A 23,630-nucleotide genomic window follows, 5' to 3' on the forward strand; every position below is an offset into this window, starting at 1 on the left:
TAATAAAATAAAACCGATGCCACGCATATATAAAGGATTTATAGTGAAAAACTTTGTTTTTACGGGTTAATTTTTTTGTCAGTCTCATGTTGGATGAAGGCTTCTCCACAGTGTTGGCCATGGAGGTCGTGTGGCCACGCTTTACTATGCTGGTGATTTTATGAACGGGTGCCCAGGACCAGTTTAGATATAATTTGCCAATGTTATCCGTGGCTAAGAAACAACTTAGGTCACCAGTTTTATATCTCACTGTGCCAATACTCCAACCGGTTGATATTTTACTCAAGTAATTTTGCATGCAAAGTTAGTAAACGTTGAATTATATACACTGTAAAGTGTATATAGTTCGCACTCACATTATACTCGACACATTTCAAATTGATTTATTTACATTTCCGTTACAAAACATACAATTTTAAACATCTAAACAGACGTCAGATGTACTTAACATTGAGTTGAATAATTTTACATTTTCAAAACATGGAAAAAATAAAACACGTTTAATCAATATAATCTTAACGTACGATTTCAAAGTGTTGTTTACCAATTTTTTTAAATTAATATGCAATCTATAGTATTATCTATATTGTTCTTTTAAATCACCATGTGTATGCATTTTAAATTGCAGTACTATCAAAAGTACAGTATACTATAATCGGAATGATAATGCTGAATAAATGCTGTCTTATTCCTACATTTCAGTGTACAGGACAGTCTGTTATTTTACATTTTGTCTATTTGATTTTATTTTACAGTGGAGTATTTTTGCTTGATCATCTTCAATAATGTACAAAATTCGAAAGCACGATAGTTAAATGATCACCATCAGGTAAAAAGTGCTGTCCACTCAATTTGTATTTAATACAATACAAAACATATCATTGAAATGTACTGATGCCTTTTATGAGCCCCTTTTTATTCTGCTACACAGACATGTGTTTCTTTGCAAAGTAGTGTTCCTTTGCATGGGTTATAACTTGGTCTGTTTGTCAGTTTCAGCAGCGATTGGCTTGAAGTCGTCCAGAGAAATGATGCTTCCCTTTTCTTCCTTTTCTTTGTTTTTGAGGTTGCTTGGGTCCACGTACACGTAGAAGTACGCCATTATTGAGAATATGATGAACACCGCAAACAGCAGGCAGGCAAACAGGATGAACTCCACCCACTAAGTGACACAAAAGTATTGCATTCGCATTTTACTTCTCAAACGTAAACTGTTGGTTAAATAAAACAAATAACTTTCATAGTGAAATGCCACACAGCATCACGTGTCGTTACGAACTTAATATGTGTTGTTCAAATGTTGGACATCTAATGGGCATCTGTTAAAAAATTGCTTTATAACTCATCGGATTTCTGACAGTATAAAAAAATCTGATTATGATTCTGTTGGTACAATATGCACATTTTAAGTAACACTGCTGCGCATGTTTTTTGCGGATGTGTTGTATAGTTACGCTCTCTGATGTCTTTTCAGGTAAAAGCTATCGGTACATGGAGTGAAACGGTGCAGTATTGTTTACCAGCAACTGCACGAACAATTTGCTTTTTTATGCAACATTATGTTGTACATTAGCTTAGGCATTCTGACATTTTTCTGCAAAATAAACCTACCTGCTCCATATTTGCACCCTCAGCCACAATCAGTACAATGACGTTTCCAAACGCCACTGTGAGAAGCCAACCTGCCTGCAGCACCGACTTCATGCTGGTCGGTGCCTGGTTTGCACAAGAGTGTGTATTTGTTAATGTAGTATTCGTACATGCAAAACACACAAACGTAAAATATACTCAAACATTGCAGACCCTGAAGCCCAACAGCTTAGATAGTTTCTTTTTGCTAAATATTCCGCATGTGAAGAGTAGTTGTCGTGAAGCAAAACATTGTTACCACATGGCAATAACTAAAACGTTATACTGTATGTACAAACATATGCACATGATTTTTTTTTTTACATTAACAGTTGAGTAGAGTATATTGGATATGCAGTCATGATCTTAAAACTCAAATGCATATTGAAGACAAACATGTTACACACAGTAATATGGTGCGTAACAACATCTGGTGGACCATTGGTGTGCATGGTAAATGAAAATTGTAACTTACCTGCGAGTATGAAAACTCCAGCCCAGTAACTGAAAACATTACTTCTGCAGCTGTGAGCAGGACATACTGGGGAACCTGCAAAGCTAAGTTTATGGAGTTTTCTGGCAAATCCTGTATCTTTAGGATACCGAATTCATCCTTGGTAAAACAAAAAAAACAAGAAATGGAATGTAAGATTCCAAATTAATATATGACTACACATATCCTACGCATTTTTTACCTTCTGCAATGTTTTGGAAATCTGAAGACTATATTTTGATTCCCCATAATGTTCCACAATAACGACAATGATATGTAAAATCTTAAAGTCAAAAGTGAAAATAATTTTCTGCTCAAATAGCTTTCAGGTGAAAGCTATTTGAGCAGAGTCTATCCATCGGACTAACCATCGTTGATTTCCCCACAAAGTAGTACCTACTTTATTCACTCAGGAGGGATGATGGACTAAGTCAACCCCCAATCAAGATTTGAACTTGCAACCTTCCAATCAAGAGCTGCATACTCATCCACAGAGTAACCTAGTCGGATTATAATATGGATGTTTTATTTTAAAGCTGAAATGTTACGGATATTTTTTAAAGTACAGAACTTTATACAGAAGTATTAACATATCTATATGCTCCTATGTGCTTTGGTTTTTCTTAGTCAAGCTTGGAAAGGAACATGGTGTCTCAATGTATTTTTTCTTGTAACGTGTAAAGGATTGTATTCATATACACCACGTTACAGAGTTGTGTTTCAAGACCTTACCGGGTTCAAAAGGATTGTGTAGGCAGCCCCGAAATCCAAAAAAACCTCTCCTAAAAAAATGCCTTCTGACATGATTTTATGGCTGAAAATGCAAACGATATACATTTTATACATGTTTTCTTTACATATCTTAATTGTCATCCTAATCTCCAAAAAACACGTAATTTCATGCCACAAAATATATAATAAAAACAAAGTTCCGTATAAATACCATACAGAACTTTAATGATTACAGCAAATCATGCTGATCCAAATACATATGTAATGACAGTAGAGCCTACATGCACTGTGAGTGGACTAGTGGCCATGGGTGGTCATAACAGGGGAGTCAGCCAACAGTGCGAATGCACTAGTGGCCAGGGGAGGTAATGACAGGGGTATCAGTTGTGAGTGCGAAGGGACTGGTGGCCATGGGAATGATCGAGAAGGGAGCGTGGTCAGGTGACGACAGAGGTCGGGAGAGTCTGCCGGTGGAGCGAGCGTCCAGTCAGCGAGAATGATCGAGAATGATCAAGAAGGGAGATGCGCAGGAGACTCGTGGCTGTTGCAGTGGGGTTTCCGCCTGATGTGAAGTGAACGTGTCTTCAATAAAGTGCCATCTCAGGAGAAGTGTGTTAAGTCATTACACGTACTATAAAATGAATTGGCTTGATTTAAAAGTACATTATCAGTACAGTACGACAATGTATTATAATTTACATTTTTTAACTTGTCTCTTTTATAATGTACACATGTTTCTCTGTCCAATTACCTCATTCAAAAGTTGTAATTCTCAATGGCAAGCTTCCCCATGTAACATTTTGTATTTGAACAGAAGAAGGCTGTTAAACTTGGAATGGCATACCCTGACTGGGTAGTAGGGGTCACAAGGAAAGGGATTTGCAAAACCCTGCTCTACAGTTTACTATATCATATTTATACAGGAATCCAAATGCTTATGCAAATTGATAAGTAGTAGTTTTTGAATATAGAATTCATTTTAAAACTGTACTCTGTGTGTACAAGTGAAAAAAGTAGGCTACTTACTTTCCACGAAATACCAGCTGGTAGTCTGTAAAATTATAGTCTCCACTCACATTAACTGTACTGTAAGTTCCAATATTAACAGTTTTAATTTCGCTGTTCCCACCAACAAATCTGAACATAGGTAAAACAAAATCACAGAATACAATGAGAAATTGGATCAGAAATATGGAATAGATTACAATGCAGCGGACTGGGGAAGTGAGAGCCATGGGTGGGGCTAATGCTATTCCACAAATGTAAAGTAGGGAAAAATACAATTCTGTCTTCTGTGTGGTGGTGCTGTAGCCGAGGGGATAGGACAGCTTAGTCCAACGGCCAAACGATGGTTTAAATCTCCACCAAAAATTCCATTTATCTTGTATGCATCACTTGTTATTAAATATCTGCACTGAGAAACTACGAGAACTCCTCATATCCACGGTAATATGGGGGACCCATATTGTGGATCCTATTATCTGCATGGTTATCTGCAACGTGTTACTCTTAGGATGACTTTTTTGCGCGACTCATCTGTGACAAAAATAACAGATAATAAGATGCCATTCTGCAAAGACTTATGGGAAGTCATGGATTACCACGAATAGAAATAGGGCCATGGATAAAAGGAAGTCTGTAATGAAAACATCTTAATACGCAATTATGTTAATTACCTTTAACTTTTATTTGATTTTTATGCACTATTACATAATTTTAACATATAATAATATTAGTTTTTATTGCCAACATACAGTCCCAGGGTTCTACCCATAGTGGGATTAAAGTTTGAAAAGGGAAATAATGTCTCAGGGCCCTTTATGGCTGGCTGTGTTCCAATACAGGAGTTTCTTTTTTGTTTCAGAAAAGCAGAGAGTGTATATGAAATGTAATTATTAGCTTTTTGCCGAGTGCATACCGGTTTATATTCAGTAGTGCTGTTCTTAACGTTTATTTAAAAAATATTGCTACATTACATAATATGATGTGCAAACCACAGAGACGAACACGTGGTTTTACCTCACTGCTGCCATGCCTTCTTCAGGTTTTGAGACTAAATCATTTTCCTGGAAAATACAGCATAATACATAATTACATTAAAAAAACATTTCTAATTCATGTCCTCCAGTATAGGTTCTGGTTGTAATATGTATATACCATTGTGTAGTATATGAAGGCATAAATTTCCCACCTGTTTACATTGAAGGCGTAGCTCATCTGGGATTTCATAAAATATTACAGTCATTGACTCCCTCTCTTCAGCATTAAAGGGACAGGTGAACTCTGTGCCATCTCGAAATGCCACTATTTCAAACGGTTTTCTCGCCACAATGTTGAACGATTTGTGCACAGAAGCCTGTAAAAACACAGTGTAAATATCTTTGCATAAAAAATACAGTACAGTACTGCATAGTATTTTCATTCCTTGGGTCACACTATTGCCACATACTGTAACTGTCTACATTTTAAATTCTTATTTCACGCAATTAAAATTTTGTATTAAGATTATATTCTTGTCACATTTTTATAGGACAATATATTTCAGTCAATGTAAATTTACCTCTGTTTTTCTGGATGTATACCAATCATCTAAAAGTACTGTATACCTGTACTGTGATTTAATCATTAAAATGTCGTCTTCATTCCATATACAGCTCTATACAGTATTGTAGTTGGTTTTGTTATTCAAACATTTAAATAAAACAGCATACCACATACAGAAAATTATTTAATACTCATTAATGTGCTGTACTGGTATTTAATTTTGTAATATTACAATATAGCCACGTATGTTTGACAAAGCAAACGATGTGGATTCCAAAAATTGCGAGGCTGTACACAGCATCTGTACAATAATTTGGAAATTCAAACACAAAATGTACGTCCAAAAACAAGGCATACCGACATATTCGCCACGTCAAACTCATAATTCTCAAACTGGATGTTCAGTGGATGAGCTCCGGCGTTGATGACTCTCAAGCTGAATTCTCCCGATGATGGGAAATCGGGCAGTGTTTTCTAATTGAAAGGAAATGGCAGTGTATTAATTACATCATTACGATAGTACAGAGATCATATTGTATGTTTTCAGGAGAGGGCAGTGTGGTAAAATGTATTGTATACAGTAGATACACCCCATCTGCATCAACCCCACTGACCAGCACGGTGAAGTATGGTCAAATATCACCCATGACTTACAGTGTGGGAAGGCCCTCATCCAGCAGTGGATTGTGGATTAAGAAAGTGATTTACATATATAATTGTTCTTTATTTACAGTATTCGGAAATTCCACACCGAGTCCGAATATTTTTTTCTGAAATGTCACACTTGAAACAATTTTGGCTTCAAGTGTATTTCATTAAGGACAATGTAAAGTATTGGAAATGTAATGAATCAATGCTGCTAAAATAGTGTACTCCAAGATGGCCTTGGAGATGATGAGTTGTTTAAAACAAATGTTTTACATGAAGAGACAAATATATGAAGAGACATTGACTGTTCATCTATTTTGGTAATATATACAGTAACGTACTGTACTCTACGCGCAAAACTAAAAATATTCCCTAATCCAGTAAAGAAGATATTGTAAATGCAAAACTATGGTATTTGCATAAATTGCACATTACAGGAGAACTCTTATCCATAACCCTATTACCTGCAAGTCCTATTATCCACAGGAGCTGTAGGATCCGCAAAAATTACAGTTACCCGTGGCACTATTTATCCTATTACTGGTGGATAATAGCACCTGCGATATTGGCCCGACAGCATCACAACAGATAAGCAGGGAGATCATGTACCTATATTTAACTCGATACCAAGTACTCTACATTGTACTATAAATTGTAAAATTGGATTTCTATGTATGACAATGGGTAGCAGTTTGTGTGATTTGTGCGGCTGTAGATGGCATACATCAATTTCCAATTGCACCAGTGCTGCTGCCACAAACGCAAGAGCTGCCAGGATCATACCCACTGCCATCCTGCGAAGCGGACTGTAAAGGTAGAAACACATACTTTTTAAAATGGGAAATTTACTTTTTTAACATCAGCTATTGAAAATGTACACAAATTACAACCTGCTATATTTTTGTGCCATGATCCCTGACATTAATGCCTTGTTAATTTTTGGTTGGGATGATGTCTTGGTGTAATGCTTAACACAATGGAATTGCAATTCAAAGGTTGTCGTTTCGTTCTCCCTCAGTGGTTGAAATAGTCAGGTTTTCTTTAAATCTCCCACCTCTGTACACCCAGCAGTATAATTTGTTATACCACAGTTATCTGATTGGCATGTCACATGGGGTAAAGTGGGGGGAGGGAATCCCACCTCTTCTGAGATATCTGACCAGCATGAAAGTATGCCAAATGCCCTCTAGAGTGGTTCTTTAGAGCTCCTGTTGGAAGGCCTTCTGCCAACAGTGGTGTGAGTCTGTTTAACACGTAGGCTTTCACGACCAATATTATCCATAAGAGGTTTTTGGGTTAGATCGCGTAATATAAACGTGTCGTTAAACCCGCCACCACCTGACAGAGCCATTTAGTAAGTTTAGGTAATTAATATATCCATTGTGAGCCAATCAGGTGCAAAGGCATCACATATATCCCTCTATTTAAGACCGAAGTAGGAAAATGTCTCCACAACTCTGGCTGTTCGCCTGATGATGCTGGTTGTAACTACTGGCAAAACGTCGTACTCGAATTGTACATTTTGTCCATTTTACGCTCCAACACACCGATGTGCTAAACTAGTTATGAATTGGGATGTTTTGTTTACGTGACAAACCTTACTAATTAGCTGTGTCGGGTTTATATTTACACGATTTAACCCAAAAACGTTTTTTATGGATAGTGGTGTGAGTAACAACATGGTTACTTTGTGACATATACTGTAGTGCATACATTGAAAGCACTATAAATCAGGTCGATGGGGCATTTCAAACTTCACTTTGGCAAGTTATCATATAACGGATGACCAAGGTTTTCAGTTGTTTGTGCTGCACTGTATTTCACTCACCTAAAGTTGATGCCACACTTCTTGATGAGTGGATAAATCGCAACGTCAAAGATTGGGATGAGCACAAGAATTAGGATGGGATTTATTGTCTGAGGAAGAAGGTAATGAACATTACAAAATAAAAATGTAGTTCAAACTTAAAATGTAGTTCAAAATGTAAAATTAACATAAAATCAACATACCTAAATAACAAATACGTTATTTATTTAAGAAAGTTGAAAAACAAACCTGCATTTGATCAGGCTTCAGAACAAAGGCACCCTGAAAGTAAAATAAAGTACATTGAATGAATATGCAGGACTAAACTATTTCATATGGGCATATATGTAAACATATCAAGTGCCAACTAATGCATAGGTATCCTTTGTGTGTGAAATGGTTTCACGCCATAAAAACAATTTGCATTGTCTTCTTTCGTGACATTCACGTAAAATGCATATACTGCAACTATCCTCCTTTATTTCAAGTTATTTTGGGAATCTAAAAATGCAGGTTGATGAACGTGTAAATGTCCAAATGTAAAATGTATTTGTGCTAATAAATGATGTTATCTGATACCACGTGATAACACTTTGGTGGAATAGCGTGAAAGTGACGGCATATGAGTAGCATCCCTTCAGGTTTTTGGTTCAACCAAAAATTCTGGTCATGTTAAATTTCGTATCTATGCCTGATTTTAGGATTTCCCTACTACATGTACACAACATGTTCGTGCTAAGTCATATTGTATCGTCAGTATTGAGTAAATGCAGTGATTTTTTTTTATTCTTACAAAGTCTCCAGTCATGGTTGTTGCTTGCAGAGTCCATCTTGAACCCTAAGATGAAATTATAAATCACAGGGTTTTTAGTTGTTTCACTGATAAGTAACCACAGTGGTGAAATTAATATTCTCGAAAATGAACACACATTTAACAATAACATAACACATTTGTCAATAAGACTGCCCTAAAGAGGGAATAAATACAAAAGGTAACGTTTTTGGCAGAGGCCCTTCTTTGTCCAATAATGTCTGTGTTTCACCATCTTGAAACATCAGGGATGAAGCAGCTTAATTCCATTTATTTTAATGGAAGTTACAACAGAGTCTTATGAATGTGTTTTCTTTTTCATGACATTTTGTGGCACTAGATTTTTTTGTATTTACAGAATGTTAATTGAGCAAACAATTATATGTACGGTACTTGATAGTTGGGTCACCCTCACCTGCTGATCAAAAAGGGCCCAGAACATTGGCAGCGGGATGTATAAGAAAAGGACCCTGAGTACCATCTTGACTTCCATGATAAGATCCTCCTACACGCAAAAAGTTACATGCATTGTATTTTATTTAATCACAAGGAGGAAATGGCACTTAATCCAAATACATTTCTCCAGAATAATTTGTTTCAACAATGCAAACCATTCAGGGCTGAGTTATTTACATTGTAGTTTCCTTTTGCCCAGTCCAACCAGTGGTCTCGCTTGGGAAACTGCTTGCCCCGGTGATTCCAGCGATTCTTGATTGCAAACTGTACCGGAAACAATTAATATTAAGAGCCTTTTATGTGAAGACATGTTTTTGTAAATATTTTACCATTCAATTTCCACTTTTTTTTGTGAAAGAGAAATTTCAAATATATGAAAAACATTATGGTTGGCTTTGTATAAGTACTGTAGCTTAAAGCAGTATTTGACCTTTGCTTAAATGAAAGCGTATTTAATGTTTATTGTTGTATACATCTATATATCTAAAATGGGGAATTCGAAAGAACTTGAAGGTGGAATGAACAAGATAACACAGGTGGACTGATGGAGTGGAAGAGACACTAGAAATTGAGAGTTGGTAAAAGATAATCGGCAAAAGAAGAAGGACCCCATTACAAATGTGTGGATGCAGCATCCTCTATAAAGGGGATGGATGAGATGTGATGTTGTTTCAAACATCAATTCATAAAAAAACTGGAAAAGTGAGTTAAAAATATAATGTAATAATGTACCTATTCAAGATGTGTGCATATTTAACTTTGGAGCATCATTTTTAAACAAATATACTTTGTGAAGCATTGACGCAGTCATCCGTGTTCAACTCCCGACAACGGCAAATATTGTCGGCGAGTGATATCTGAACTATTTCGTGCGTGCGCCCACCCCCCCCATCTCCAACTCACACGGACCAGCGTGGTGACATATGCTAAAACAACCCCAATGACATACACTGCATGGGGAAGCTTGTTTCCAGCAGTGGCTGGACAAAGGGCTGTGAATTATATATTTTAAAAATCATATGAAGTAGATACATTATATGTATTATGTCAGAAATGTGGCAAAGAGCGAGTTTGATACCTGCCGTTTAATAAGGTGAATTTCTAAAGCAGTATTCTACGAGAAGCATATTCTTTGCGTTTGTAACAAGTCATTTTTACACTACGAAACAGTATTTTGCATTCCGGTTTTGAATGTGATTATAACATTGCATGGTGACTCACCCCAATGCAGTTGCTCACGTTGACCAATACATTCCCCTCTGGTGGATTCTTTGTGTAGGTGCTGCTCCCCCCAATAAAGACAACTGAAATGAAAGTGTAGTGCAGCATTTGCCATTAATATATACTTAAAGCATGAACATGTATTGAAGAGGACTTCTTCACACAGTTGTTTTTGTGTATAATATAATCTTACCAATACAGTAATGCATTATTGAGAATACATTTTACATAATAGCATAATATTAACTTTTTTATACGTATAAAAACATTGGCTATTAGAATTGTTTGGAATAAAACGGCAATGCTTTAAAATGTTCAGGTTTACCGAGAGCAACCACCATGAGAATGGCAGGTACGCCAAATGCCAGAGCATAGCAGTCCGCTCCAAAACACTGCACATCGTCTGTTCAAACACAAATGTGAATTACATCTTTTTAAAACATGGGAATACCTCTTGGACAATATAGACGTAGGGAAAAAATTATAAATACAAACGACTGGAACTATTACCACAGCAACATTAGTATATCACAGCAGTAGTACTGACCCCATGATAAATGTGATAGCAATATGTACATTTAAAACCCGAATTCAGTACAATTATTTTAAGAACATTGTGACGTTATATTAATGCAACAAGAGTTTGTTCGCTATACACTTATCTGTTTTTACATTTGTTCTGTTAGCAAAATAAATACCACTTCCTTTCATAATGTCACCTTTCTCGATATACATGTGTTATTCATAGCTGTATTTGGTTTAAGAACCAGCAATAGAAATATCAATGAGTCTTTATATTTTTATATATGTTTATAAAATATATATACTTTTTCAAGTATTCTTTTAAATAATTGTTTTCATCAATTAAAAATTTTTATGTGAAGTAAAACAATGTAAAACGAATACCACTCTACTGTCTCGCGTTGAACATATTGATCAGTCATTCTTTTTTTAGACATCGTTCTTAAAATATTACTCTTAGGTAGATAACATATAAAATCTAATTATGGTGTATACACAATGTTACCAACGAACTTTAAAACAAGGTATTGCAAACTGTTTCTAAGTTACCTCGCAGTATAGGAGTGACAAAGGTTGAAATGAGGCTGCCAGCATTGATGGACAAATAGAAAATGGAGAAAAACTTTCCTCTCTCATGATCCTGTAAACAACACACACGGCACACACACATTCACAGTCAATAAACAGATCAAAAGCTAAGGAGGCAATGTTTATTCTGGTTCTTTCTAGTTTGTAAAGACAAATACCATCTCTCCTATAATTACACGTAATTATGCATACATACCATTTAATAATAACTGTGCAAATCCTCAGACAAGAGGGGAGGGGGGCGACAAATTATTTCACAATTTGATGGCACGAGATAAATGAACAAAACAAATGTCACATTTGATTCTTAATACGTGATATATTGATAATTATATTACATAATACCTATACACATGTCTACATAGGTGGCTATAATTAAAGCAAATCTCACCATGCCTGGTTGGAACTGATCTCCACCAAAAGCTGCCACGCAGGGTTTGATGCCTCCGGTGCCCAGAGCAATGAGTCCTAGCCCGACCATTGCCAAGACCCTATCAAACAGCATCCACATTGTTATATATATTTTTATGTTCACATCACTATTAAGATTACATTCTAATATTTTTCAGACAAGCTTCTGTGGCCATCTGGAATGCTTTTCCTTCTGATATTAGGAAGCCACTGGAATAATGTAATTTTACATCTATATTGAAAACTAATTTCTTTAGAACTGCTTTTTGTGCTTAGTTTGTTGTCCTTTCCCGCACCTCTGATTAGCACGGTTGACTACGTAGGGTGCGAAATAAGTTCAACATACAATATTTTATACAGAAATAAGCACGAATTACTCACACATGAACAGTGTGCCCTCCGACATCAGGTAGAGCACCAATGGACTTCACAACATGGCCCAGCACGTAGACTATGGACAGATAGATGATGGTTCTGAAACAGAATCACCAAGTGAGTCAACGTGCTCAAAACATTGACCAGAGTGGATTCAAGTCTAATGTCATCCCCACATACTCGTAAAGTCAAATACCCTTAAATGGACAGCCACATTCGTTGTTATATGACAGCAGTGGATTGATCATGGCTGATGACGATCCTGTAGCATGTGATAGCATTTTGCATATTTAAAATAATTTAGATTTGTGAAAAGTTTAACAAGGCAACACATTACAGTATTACATACAAATCCGTAAAAAATTTAACTGATAAAAACTAATTAAAAGCGGTGGTATATTGTACAGTGTAGAGTACTAAAACACATCTTGACTTACAGCTTTCGTGACTGCAGGAATTCAAATTCTTTGGGTCTTTCGGTAAAGTCACGTAGATAGGTTCAAATACATGTTTTATTGTTAATTTGAACCTATCTACGTGACTTTACCAAAAGACCCAAATAATACGAAAACATAGCAAGTGAATAAATCAATGGCGGTGTGGGTAGGTTGTATGCTAGCAGGCGACAGGTTACACGATCCCATCGGACTGCAGTATTGACCTTATGATTTATAACGTGTGTCAAACAGACATCAAATGACTATTGAGTGATCCTCGTCTCCATCGGCAGTGCTGAACCAGTGGAGGAAATATAAATATTGAATAGCAGGGGCCAGTGTTTATTGCCACAGCATTATTATTATCATCATTAAATCCTAGGCTGAGTTGATACCCAAATAAAATTTCAACACACAACCATCTGATTGTGAGTCAGGCACTATGCCACTGCGAAAAGCCAGATATTATATTACGTAGCGTACATACTTGAGGAGGCCTTCATCCAGCGGTGGATACATTTTCGATGAAGATGATTATCTACTATAATAGAACATCATTATTAGCCTTGATCAGTCCACGACTGGATGAAGGCCTCCTTGCGCCGTTGCATACTATAACGTCATATATACAATGGGATTTGAAATCTGACAGTGTGTCCCCTTACTTAAATTTCCCCAACCAGGAATCAGCAATGATGGCCCCGAGTACGGGTGTGAAGTAGCAGAGTCCGCTGAAGGCATGGTAGACAGACGTGGCTGTGTTGTTATTCCAGTGCAGGAAATAACGGAAGTACAGCACCAGCACAGCTAGAATAAAAATAAAATGTTACATTGCATATGCGATGAACACACACTCTTCAAAATCGGTGCATGGCAGCCTAACCGCTGCTTTTTTGTGTTAATACAATTTAAAGTCTGATACTCAAATCAAATGTTTATTCTTGAGAAAAACATGAGAAGATTTCACAAAGGTTATAAAAAGCAATTTTAACATGAACAACAATTAGCAAAATAAATTGAAGTAATGTACTGTGGAACGTAATACATTTTTTTCAGATTTTGCTGCAATACCTTTCATGCCATAGTAGGAGAAACGCTCGCAGAACTCATTAACGACAATGAAGGCAATGCTGACGGGGTAGTTGGAGCCGCAGAATGTCTAAGAAATGAGAACACCGCGTTGAATTTTTTTATCGTGCAAAATGTAGTGTCATTTATATGCTTTATATGCTTTGTATATAGAGTATACAATATAAGATGCCGTGGCACATTGGTCAACCCACTGTGCTCCTTGGCCACCTGAGTTTGCTTCCCAGCTACGGCTAACATCAGTGGTGAGTGATATCTGAACCTGTTTTTTTCCCCCCGTACCTTTTCACCAACATGCAATGACCAGCGTGGGTAAATATGGTCAAATGACCCTCCTCATGACTGACATCCATTATTTGGTTGCCAAAGGGCTAGAGAATAATACTCATTAACATTAGTATAAAATATATCAAGAGTACCGTGTGCAGTGCGGTACGCTACATATTCAGTGTTTAGTACACGACACTTACATTATATCGTACATCCACAATTATGTAGCGTGCGCATCTTAAAATAGTTTCACACATCGATTGTATTGAACGGATGGACAAGTTTAGCGTAGCATTATCCGTGCACTTGAATAAACCACACGCAAAGAACCACTTACCTTGACCCTCTTCTTGGGGACAGAACTCTTTCCATCTTCCATCGCTAATGTTTAGAAACAAAACATAAATTTATATTTTTTACATGTAAATGATACACATCAATGTATTGCAATAGGAAATGAGATATTTAGCATTGTATTTGTTTACCTATGTCCATGTTCTCTTTTTCCAGTTTTGCCATATTTGCTGAGGCAGTCTCCGAAGTTCTGCAGTTTACAAACCGCTGCAGTCTCTTTAAATCCTGCGCTTACAAACGTTTATTATCATGCTATAAATCAATTAAGTTCTCTTGAGGCTGGGTATGGTCGTCGTGACCTTTGCACAAAGTTAATATTTTTTTAAAGTTTACCAACAGGTCTCCTGAAAAACTTTGACCCACCTTAATTCCACACACGAGTACAACCGACAGGACCTTTGTACTGAATGAAATTGCTCGCCAGTCACGAGAGGATTTTGAAAAATATTAACACTTTGACAATAAAACTTTGGTATGTTTAAGTGTGAGAATGCTTTCAAATGAAACGACCAACTCAAAATGGTATTCGCAACAGTGTTGGTCTAAATAAGCAAAAGCAATATCTTCAGGCACACTAAAACTCTCTGCTTGGTTTATATATGTGGAAGACACATTCGTGGTCTGGCCACACGGCAAAGATACCCTTAACGAATTTCTAAATAATCTCAACTCGCAAAACCCGTCCATCCAGTTTACCATGAAAGTTGAAGTTGACAGAACTCTCCCATTACTGGATATTCTGCTCGGGCGTGATCGAAATGGTAAGATAATCCACAGCGTTTACTGAAACAAAATGCACACTGAGGCCAATCTGAATGCAGTCACACCATCACCCCACACAGAAATCCTCTCTCATCAAAACGCTAAGAAAGTGTCAGATGGTGATAGTCTGAGAAGTGAAATTAAACATGTTAAAGAAGTGCTGCAATTGAACGGTTACAATGATACACAAATCAACAGGGCACTAAATGCTAAAACCAAATAAAATAACACAATCGTTGAAACTGACCAAGTAATTAAAACTATTAAAATACCGTACATTGTGGGAGTAACTGATAAACTAGCTAGATATTTGGAAAAACAGAACATCCGAGTCAGATATGCCACGGTACATAAAATACAGACATTAATATCTGGTACTAAAGATCTATTGCCGAAGCTATCAACATAATGTGTGTACCGGATTAATTGCTGTTGTGGAAACAACAGCAATTAATGTTGGACAGACAGGACGGATGATCAGCACGAGACTAAAAGAACAGCAAAGGCATATTAAAACACAACTGTCGGCATTGGCAGAACAAGCGTGCCAACAAGGACACTCAATTGATTTTGATAATGCTGAAATTCTGTGCAAAACTAGTTATGCCTGGTCAAGACTAATTAGAGAATCTATAAAAATTGATAGAAATAAATGTAATCGTTCAGAAAGCTGGGGATTTTCACCAATTTAAATAAAACCACGAATGCAGGTGGTTTAGAATGTAGTTTCATATTGACACTTATTATTAACCGTGGGAGATAGTGCGTGGCAAGTGTAAATGGAAGACAGATGGAACCCAATATTATAGGATACCAAAGAATAACTGTTTTTAAACAATCCATAAACCCCTTTGGTGTACTCATACTGCTGTTTAACCAGCAGTATGAGTACACAAACATTAATCCATCCTCCGCAGAATCCACGTCCCCCTATGCAACAAAGTTAATTCGCCCAGAGTCCTAAATAATAGGCTCCTCCAGCGCTCATTGCTTGCCCTGACACTTTTAAACGTCTACACATGCCTGCTTTAGCTTCCAGGAAATGTTCATAAGCAGACGACCTGACCCTATGTACATACTCAAGCTCGCACCACAACCGAAGTTGAAGCAACCTTAGCATCAGTTTGAAACATCATGGCGGAATATTTTCAGAGGTGGCATCTAAAGCCAAACCCGAAAATGATGCGACGTCCGCATTTCATTTCGACAAACAGAAGTTGTCATATCGAACGGAACGTATCTTGCTGTGGCACGTGCACCTTCCAATACCATCTGAAAAAGAGGGTCGCTAAAAAACGAAGACACGTCCATAAACAGGCCGGCCCGAGTTGGCGAGCAGATGCTTAGGCGCTGCGATTTGTTCAATCGCATTGGCATATTCCTGTATGGAGTACTGTACCCATATCTAGCTTATATGCATGTAGCTAAACCGGAATGTCCATATTTTCTGGAGCCCTACAGTTTATGCCGCTACCCTGACTCTCAGGACTACTGAATATCCCTACAGGCCAAGGGAGATGTTGACACTGCACGCACGTATGGAAAATCAAGGATACTTCTGCCGGCGAACATGGTCACCTAAACCAGATAAGATAACACACTATGGTGCACTGCCCTGAATACAAGTTGGAACGAGGCACGCCAGTACTCCACAAACACTCAAGACAATGAAATTAAGTGGCTAGCTGACCTCAAATTGAACATCTACAGTAATTGTTTATGTGTCAGCCATATGAAATAATTATAAGTTAGTTCATCAGCTGGTCGTGTGTTGTAACGTTCTGACCTGCCCCGACTGGACATCTGTGAATAAGAGCTGTATGGCTCATCGGATTCCTCCAGTATAAATACATAATCTGATTCTGTGTGTTGTGGGGTAAGGTGTGGGTATTTCCGTCTCTGAACAAATTTCTGGTCAGTGTGGAAGAGTTGGCCAATTTACACTATAGAGCGGCTCTCTAGAGCTCCCTGTCGTGGAGGTCTATGCACCAGTAATAGCGTCACGGTGGGAAGATGTTAACTACCTCACCTGGTTTACAGGAGGTTATGAGTTTGATCCCGACCCTGACACCTGCATATTTGGAGTTTGCATGTTCTCCCCATGGTCACGTGGATTTTTCTCCGGGTCCTCCGGTTTTTCCCACCACATTTAGAAACAATTTCCACATGATAAGCCACTTTGTTGAGCTATCATTTGTGGCCAGGCCGCTTCTAAAAAAATAGTTATATAGCTCAGTGGGCCTTATATGGTGAAATAAAAAATAGTTTTGTAAAGTCAAAAAATCAATTGCCGCACATATCTCACCACACTCCGATTGGGACTCCACCTTGAATGCCTAAACACCCTTTGTAAATATTTATCTATACTGAACCCCTAAAGAACCCACCAATGGCCTCTGTCGCCCCATTACATTTCAGATTACTTATTAACACCTACAGACGCACATGGTGTTATCTGTCAGTCATGTTAGCAGAATATAAAACAATTTGTTTCAGGACAGGTGAAGTAACTAAGTTTACTGCTTTTTTTCTGGTATTCCGATGATGCAAAGAGTTACCTGTGAATTGCCATGACTGGTCAACTGGGGTCATTCTGGAGCTGGGTATATTTGTAGCCACTATTCTAAAAACACTCAAACCAGGGACTCGAGGAACCAAAGACATAAGACTGATAAACCCTCAAAAGCTTTATTTCCAGTCGGGCATAATAAGACAAGTGCAGAGGACCTACCAGCCCAACCTTCAAGTCCCTTTTCCCCCCTTCAGATTCGTATTTAAATACCTCTCAACCCCGAGGCCAGCTTGTTAACTCTCTTGCCTGGTATACATGAGGTTGTAGGTTCGATCCCGATCCTGAAACCTGCTTTATATTTGGAGTTTGTATGTTCTCCCCGTGGTGACGTGGATTTTTATCTGGGTTCTCCGCTTTTTTGCTCTACATTTAGAATCAACATGCGTTTAGAGTCTTTGGCTGCTATACATTTCCACATGATAAGCCACTTCGTTGATCTATTACACTGGTGTACAATTTTTTTTATGTCGTCTGCTTCAGAGATGAAATGTGCTGTTTATTATGGATTTTGATGTGCTGAATTCGAATATGACAATTAAAGCAACTGATTGGCTACTGTTCCCAAGATATTTAAGTTTTAACATTTTACATCTATGTATATTGTATAGATAGAATAGTTTTACTCATAAATTGTAAACCTAGGTCTTTTCATGTGTTCATGTGTGCTTTACATGATAACATGTGGGAACCTCATTTGCCAGTAAAAATATGATAATTGGTTTTTTACCCTTCTATCTGGCAACAAAACTGACACCTTTTTACAAGGAGTCATGTTTGCATAGACCGCAATACCTGCAGTCATAATACAAACAAAAGACATAACTCTGATAATGTGCACTGTCCTTGAAGTTGATTGGTCCACACCCGAGACAGCTTTCCTTAGAGCCTAGTCTCACATGGGTTGGACCAGATGACGCCAAAAGGCGCACAACTCAAAGACAATGCACCATCAGAGTATGAGAGCTCGGGGCAAGCATCTACACGATGCACCATCAGAGTATGAGAGCTCGGGGCAAGCATCTACATACTCTGATGGTGCATTGTCTTTGAGTTGTGCGCCTTTTGGCGTCATCTGGTTCAACCCATGTGAGACTAGGCTCTAAGGAAAGCTGTCTCGGGTGTGGACCAATCAACTTCAAGGACAGTGCACATTATCAGAGTTATGTCTTTTGTTTGTATTATGACTGCAGGTATTGCGGTCTATGCAAACATGACTCCTTGTAAAAAGGTGTCAGTTTTGTTGCCAGATAGAAGGGTAAAAAACCAATTATCATGATAACATGTCACCTGTCCTGTTCATGTAACACTTTCAAAATGAACCCGAAAAAACAAAGTTTTTCACTATAAATCCTTTATATGCATGGCATCGGTTTCATTTTAGTATTCATTTCTGTTTTTCTTGAGTAAGCAAGCAAGCAAGTGAAGTTAATATAAAGGATTTTAAAATGAAAGATCACCTCTTGACATGCCCCGTATATTCCCGAGGGCACTAGCGTTGACCCGTTTTACCACTTTCAAGAACCTGGCGGCTTCAATTTAACTGCTCTATAAATAGTCTCCACTGTGCAGCGTGGGGGCAGGGATTTCATGCCATGTGGTTAGTCAACATTTGCGTCATCATGAAACGGGCGGCTACAGTCCTCTCGTCCTCTGGCTTGAGATGGCTGCCACCTGTGGGTCAGATGATTGTCTGCCACAATTAAGCAATTGGTAATTAAATATTTAATTTGTTTTCCCTAAACAGTGTAAAATTTTGGAATTTTTTTTCCACGAAAATTAATTGTCAAGCACAACGAGTCTGTGTGCAAAATGTCAGCTCGATTGGATCACGGGAAGTGGGTTAAAAAACGACCGAAATATTTGCACGGTCCTAAGCAAGCAAGCAAGCACGCAAGCACGCAAGCAAGCAAGTGAACTTAATATAAAGGATTTAAAAAATCAACAAAAGGGTTATATAAATAAAATGTATTATTAAACAAAAGGCAAACCACTATTATGTATATATAAGTACATAGTTTAGTCCTTATTCAGTGTATACTCTGCGCATCTTAGCTTGTCTCTTGTATTCATTAAATAGAACATCTCTTGTCACTGTCCAGCAATAGTCTGCAAGCATTGATGGGGTCCATTTGCCTTGATAGCTTTTCTCCATTGTTGCAATGTCCTGGTGAAATCGCTCGCCATGCTCGTCGCTCACTGGGAAAACATCTAGATGAGAGTGCAAAAAATGTATCTTTAGTGACATGTTGTAACCAAGGCTTTTGTATGCCTTGAGGAGGTTTTACACCAACTTCCTGTAGTTGTTTGCCTTGTTTCCGAGAAAATTTGTTGCCACTAACTGAAAGGCGTTTCATGCCGTTTTTTCCTTGTCATGCAGTGCACTGTCAAATACATCATCTCGAAGAAGTTCACGAATCTGAGGATCAACAAAGACACCTTCCTTTATCTAAGCTTCACTTAACCTTGGAGATTTTCTACGGAGGTACTTGAAAGATGCTTGTGTTTTGTCCATGGCTTTGACAAAGGTCTTCATCAGACCCAGCTTGATGTGCAGTGTAAGGGTGGTAACAAACTTTTTCTTGATTCAACAAGTGGTGGATGCTCAACACTTTTACTCCCAGGCTACAATGACTGTCAGAGTGGCCAATCTATCTTGATGTGGTGGGAATCTCTCGCACGACTATCCCATTCGCAGAGAAAACAGCATTACTTTGTGTATCCAGTCTGCAGACCAACCAAGAAAGCAAATTGCCACAAAGCTGCCACTGATATTGGTCATAGTTTATGCACCTCAAAAGTTGTTTCATGTTGTCATAGGTTTCCTTCATATGGACTGCATGACCAACTGGAATTGATGGCAAAACATTGCCATTATGCAGCAAAACAGCGTTAAGACTCATCTTCGATTAATCAATGAACAGTCTCCACTCATCTGGATCATAAATTATGTTGAGGGCTGCCATCACACCATCGATGTTGTCGGCTACAAGATCACCTTCCATGAAGAAGAATGGGACAAGATCCTTTTGACGGTCATGGAACATGGAAACCCTAACATAACCTGCGAGGAGATTCCACTGCTACAGTCTGGAGCCCAACAGCTCTACCTTACTCTGGGGTAGTTCCAAATCCCTGACAAGGTCTTTCAGTTCACCTTATGTTATGAGGTGTGGTTCAGAGGAGGAGGAATGGGAGAAAATCTGGGTCATGTGACCTTGCTGGTTCAGGACCAGAAGTTTCATCCTCTTCCTCGTCTGACTCAAGTGAGAATGATCCTGGTGCATCAGGAACCGGCAGTCCTCCGCTGTGGGGTACTGGGCGTATTGCTGATGGAATGTTTGGATAATGCACAGTCCACTTTTTCTTCTTTCACACACCTTTCCCAACTGGAGGTGCCATGCAGAAGTAACAATTGCTGATATGATATATTGGCCCTCTCCAAATCATTGGCACTGCAAAAGGCATAGATTTCCTTTTCCTATTCAACCACTGGCGAAGATTTGTTGCTCAAGTGTTGCAGCATATGTGTGGGCCCACATCTTGTCCTGATCCCCAATTTTGCAGCCAAAATAAAGGTGATAGGCTTTCTTAACAATAGTGGTGAAACTGCACTTTTATTGCAAAAGTCACTTCACCACGAACATAACAGAAGTTATCTGCTTTGTTCACACAAGTACGAGGCATCTCTGCTCACTTTGGCTAAACAAAAATGTGTCCCTTTGCAAAATCAAACACTGACAAATAAGAGAGCATGATACTGTATGATTTATAGAGCTGATATAGGGCAATTTGTTGAGCAGAGGGATGTAAGCATAGTTATGATTGCATCATCCATGAGTTCTAGGAATTACATGATGCAATTCATATCATGTATGACACACTACCGGGTTTAGATTGCATCATTCATTGTTTTGCTCAAAATGCAAGCACTGTCATAGATTTATTCATAGATCCAGTCAAAGATATATTTTAGTCATTTCTGGTTTAAATTTAGATCTCTTCCCTTTATAACTCACGTATCGATACACTCACGTATCCTCCGCCATTCCCAAGTCAAGGGTCGTATATACTGACCCAGTAGCATATCTTAAAAACTGGAGCCAATCAACAATTTTAAGCATCATTTTCATTCTCAGTGACCCAGAATTAGTAAAGTTGGACTACATTTATTTCGGAAGCATTTTGGCTGTAGACCAGTATTATTTACGGCCAGGTCACTTCTTAAAAGAGCTATATCACTCAGTGGGCCTTACATGGTAAAATAAAAAAATATTTCATAGTTTATTTTAGTTTACATGAACATATTCCCCAACACGGCATCCCCCCTCATGAGAGACCATAGTTTATTCTAACAAAGCACGAATGTCCTCAACTCCTTCCGACGTAGCATGTAACCATTGCATCCCCATCAAACATATATTAACTATTGCTCTCACTTGCCAATATACAACTATGCACAGATTTTATTTTCCAATTACTATCACTTTCATTGTTTTACTTCAGACTTTGAATCCTCCATCTTTTCACTGCTAATTTCTTCTTAATGTAATAAAGGACTCTTTCTCAGTGTCGATCTCCGTTGTCCTTTATTTGGGTTCGTAGAATCTCGCTCACACGGGGTCCTCGCTCAGGCCCGCGTCTCCTCCGACGATCACTCCACAGCCACTCTGCTGCTCCGTTCTGCAGCCTCACTGCTGCTTCGCCCTGCAGCCACACTGCTGCTCCGGTCTGCAGCCTCACTGCTACTCCGCTCTGCAGCTAGCCTTCCACAGCCCGCTAGCCCTCTGCGTCCTGACACCGATGGCTGACGGTGCCGACGTCTCCCAACGCGTGGCGACCGCGCCACTCTCCCCGTACTTCCCAGCGTGGCCTCCTCCCGTTTCACTCCGTCTCAACTCCCCGATCCCCTTCCGGTTCTCTTCCTAAATCCTCTCCCCCACGTGACTCTAACTCCTCCCTCTCCTCACGTGACCCAGATTCCGCCCCCCTCAATCCTTGCTCGCATTACACGACCCCCCCCCTGATGAAAACCCAGCCGTCCCCGGCTGCAATAAATATCATAAAATAATGCGAGCAACATTTTAACCATCTGGCATCACCGGACAACAGAGAATATAACAACGATAACAAGAACAACAAGAACAAGAACACAATCAACGAAAGGAAAGGGATTTGGAACGCGTGCGGGTCGCCGGCCCGTCCCGAATGGGCGGCGGCCCACCCACAGACCGAGAACGCGACGGGGTTTTAAGAGCGACGGGATTAGAACCGCCCGCCGCTGTTGGAGGCCCGTCAACGCTAAGGTCCCATTCCCCAGAGAAACCCAAGTCCGGGGTCTCCCGCAACCGTGTCTGTGGTGGGGTTGGAGGGGCAGCGGGGTCAAGTGTCCCCGTCGCCGTGGTAGGCCCACCCAGAGCAGGATTCGCCGCATCCGCCTGCGTCACGGCTGGTTTGTCTGTAGAAGGCACGACAGGCGCGCTTGCAGGGTCAACAGGCAAGGGCAGAGGTGCGTCGGGTGCAACAGACACCGGCAAGGCAACATCAGGAGATGACGCATCCGTCCGCGGGGCCACGTAAGGCTTCAACCGAGACGTATGGACGTACCAGCGCCGCGATCCGAACCGAACCCGCGCGGACTGCGGGTTAGGGACCTCAATAAGCTTAACCGGCCCTTGCCATGGTTTGTGAATCTTAGGGGAGGTCCCCGGCCGCACCTGCGGGCAGTGCAGCCATGCCATGTCCCCCACCCGCCAAGGGCATTTACCGGTCGAGCGCCGCGCGCAACGCTCGTTTCGCGCCTGAGTCTTGGCAGTAGCTAATCGGGCCCCCTCCCGTGCCTCGGCGACGCGTCGAACAGTGTCCTGAATGTACTCGGGGAGAGGCTTTACAGGACCCCTCGCCCCCGTACC

At 39.4% G+C, this 23,630-nt stretch overlaps 1 protein-coding gene across 1 annotated transcript in view; it reads right to left on the reverse strand.

The window, feature by feature from the left end:
• Positions 1 to 551: 551 nt before the first annotated feature.
• The window catches only part of LOC144935741 (solute carrier family 15 member 2-like), a 30,786-nt gene continuing 7,707 nt past the window's right edge, over positions 552 to 23,630 (reverse strand). Inside the window, 23 exon segments of the mRNA XM_078862516.1 lie at positions 552 to 1,162; positions 1,612 to 1,716; positions 2,105 to 2,242; positions 2,855 to 2,936; positions 3,881 to 3,991; positions 4,874 to 4,920; positions 5,046 to 5,210; positions 5,756 to 5,872; positions 6,771 to 6,852; positions 7,875 to 7,963; positions 8,103 to 8,135; positions 8,647 to 8,691; positions 9,080 to 9,169; positions 9,298 to 9,384; positions 10,342 to 10,424; positions 10,667 to 10,744; positions 11,413 to 11,503; positions 11,843 to 11,942; positions 12,244 to 12,336; positions 13,340 to 13,481; positions 13,746 to 13,833; positions 14,371 to 14,414; positions 14,519 to 14,612. Coding sequence (XP_078718642.1) covers positions 971 to 1,162; positions 1,612 to 1,716; positions 2,105 to 2,242; positions 2,855 to 2,936; positions 3,881 to 3,991; positions 4,874 to 4,920; positions 5,046 to 5,210; positions 5,756 to 5,872; positions 6,771 to 6,852; positions 7,875 to 7,963; positions 8,103 to 8,135; positions 8,647 to 8,691; positions 9,080 to 9,169; positions 9,298 to 9,384; positions 10,342 to 10,424; positions 10,667 to 10,744; positions 11,413 to 11,503; positions 11,843 to 11,942; positions 12,244 to 12,336; positions 13,340 to 13,481; positions 13,746 to 13,833; positions 14,371 to 14,414; positions 14,519 to 14,612 — 2,196 coding nt within the window. The 3' untranslated portion in view covers positions 552 to 970.

This window comes from Lampetra fluviatilis, chromosome 1, assembly GCF_964198595.1.
Source record: "Lampetra fluviatilis chromosome 1, kcLamFluv1.1, whole genome shotgun sequence".
NCBI classification, from domain to species: Eukaryota; Metazoa; Chordata; class Hyperoartia; order Petromyzontiformes; family Petromyzontidae; genus Lampetra; species Lampetra fluviatilis.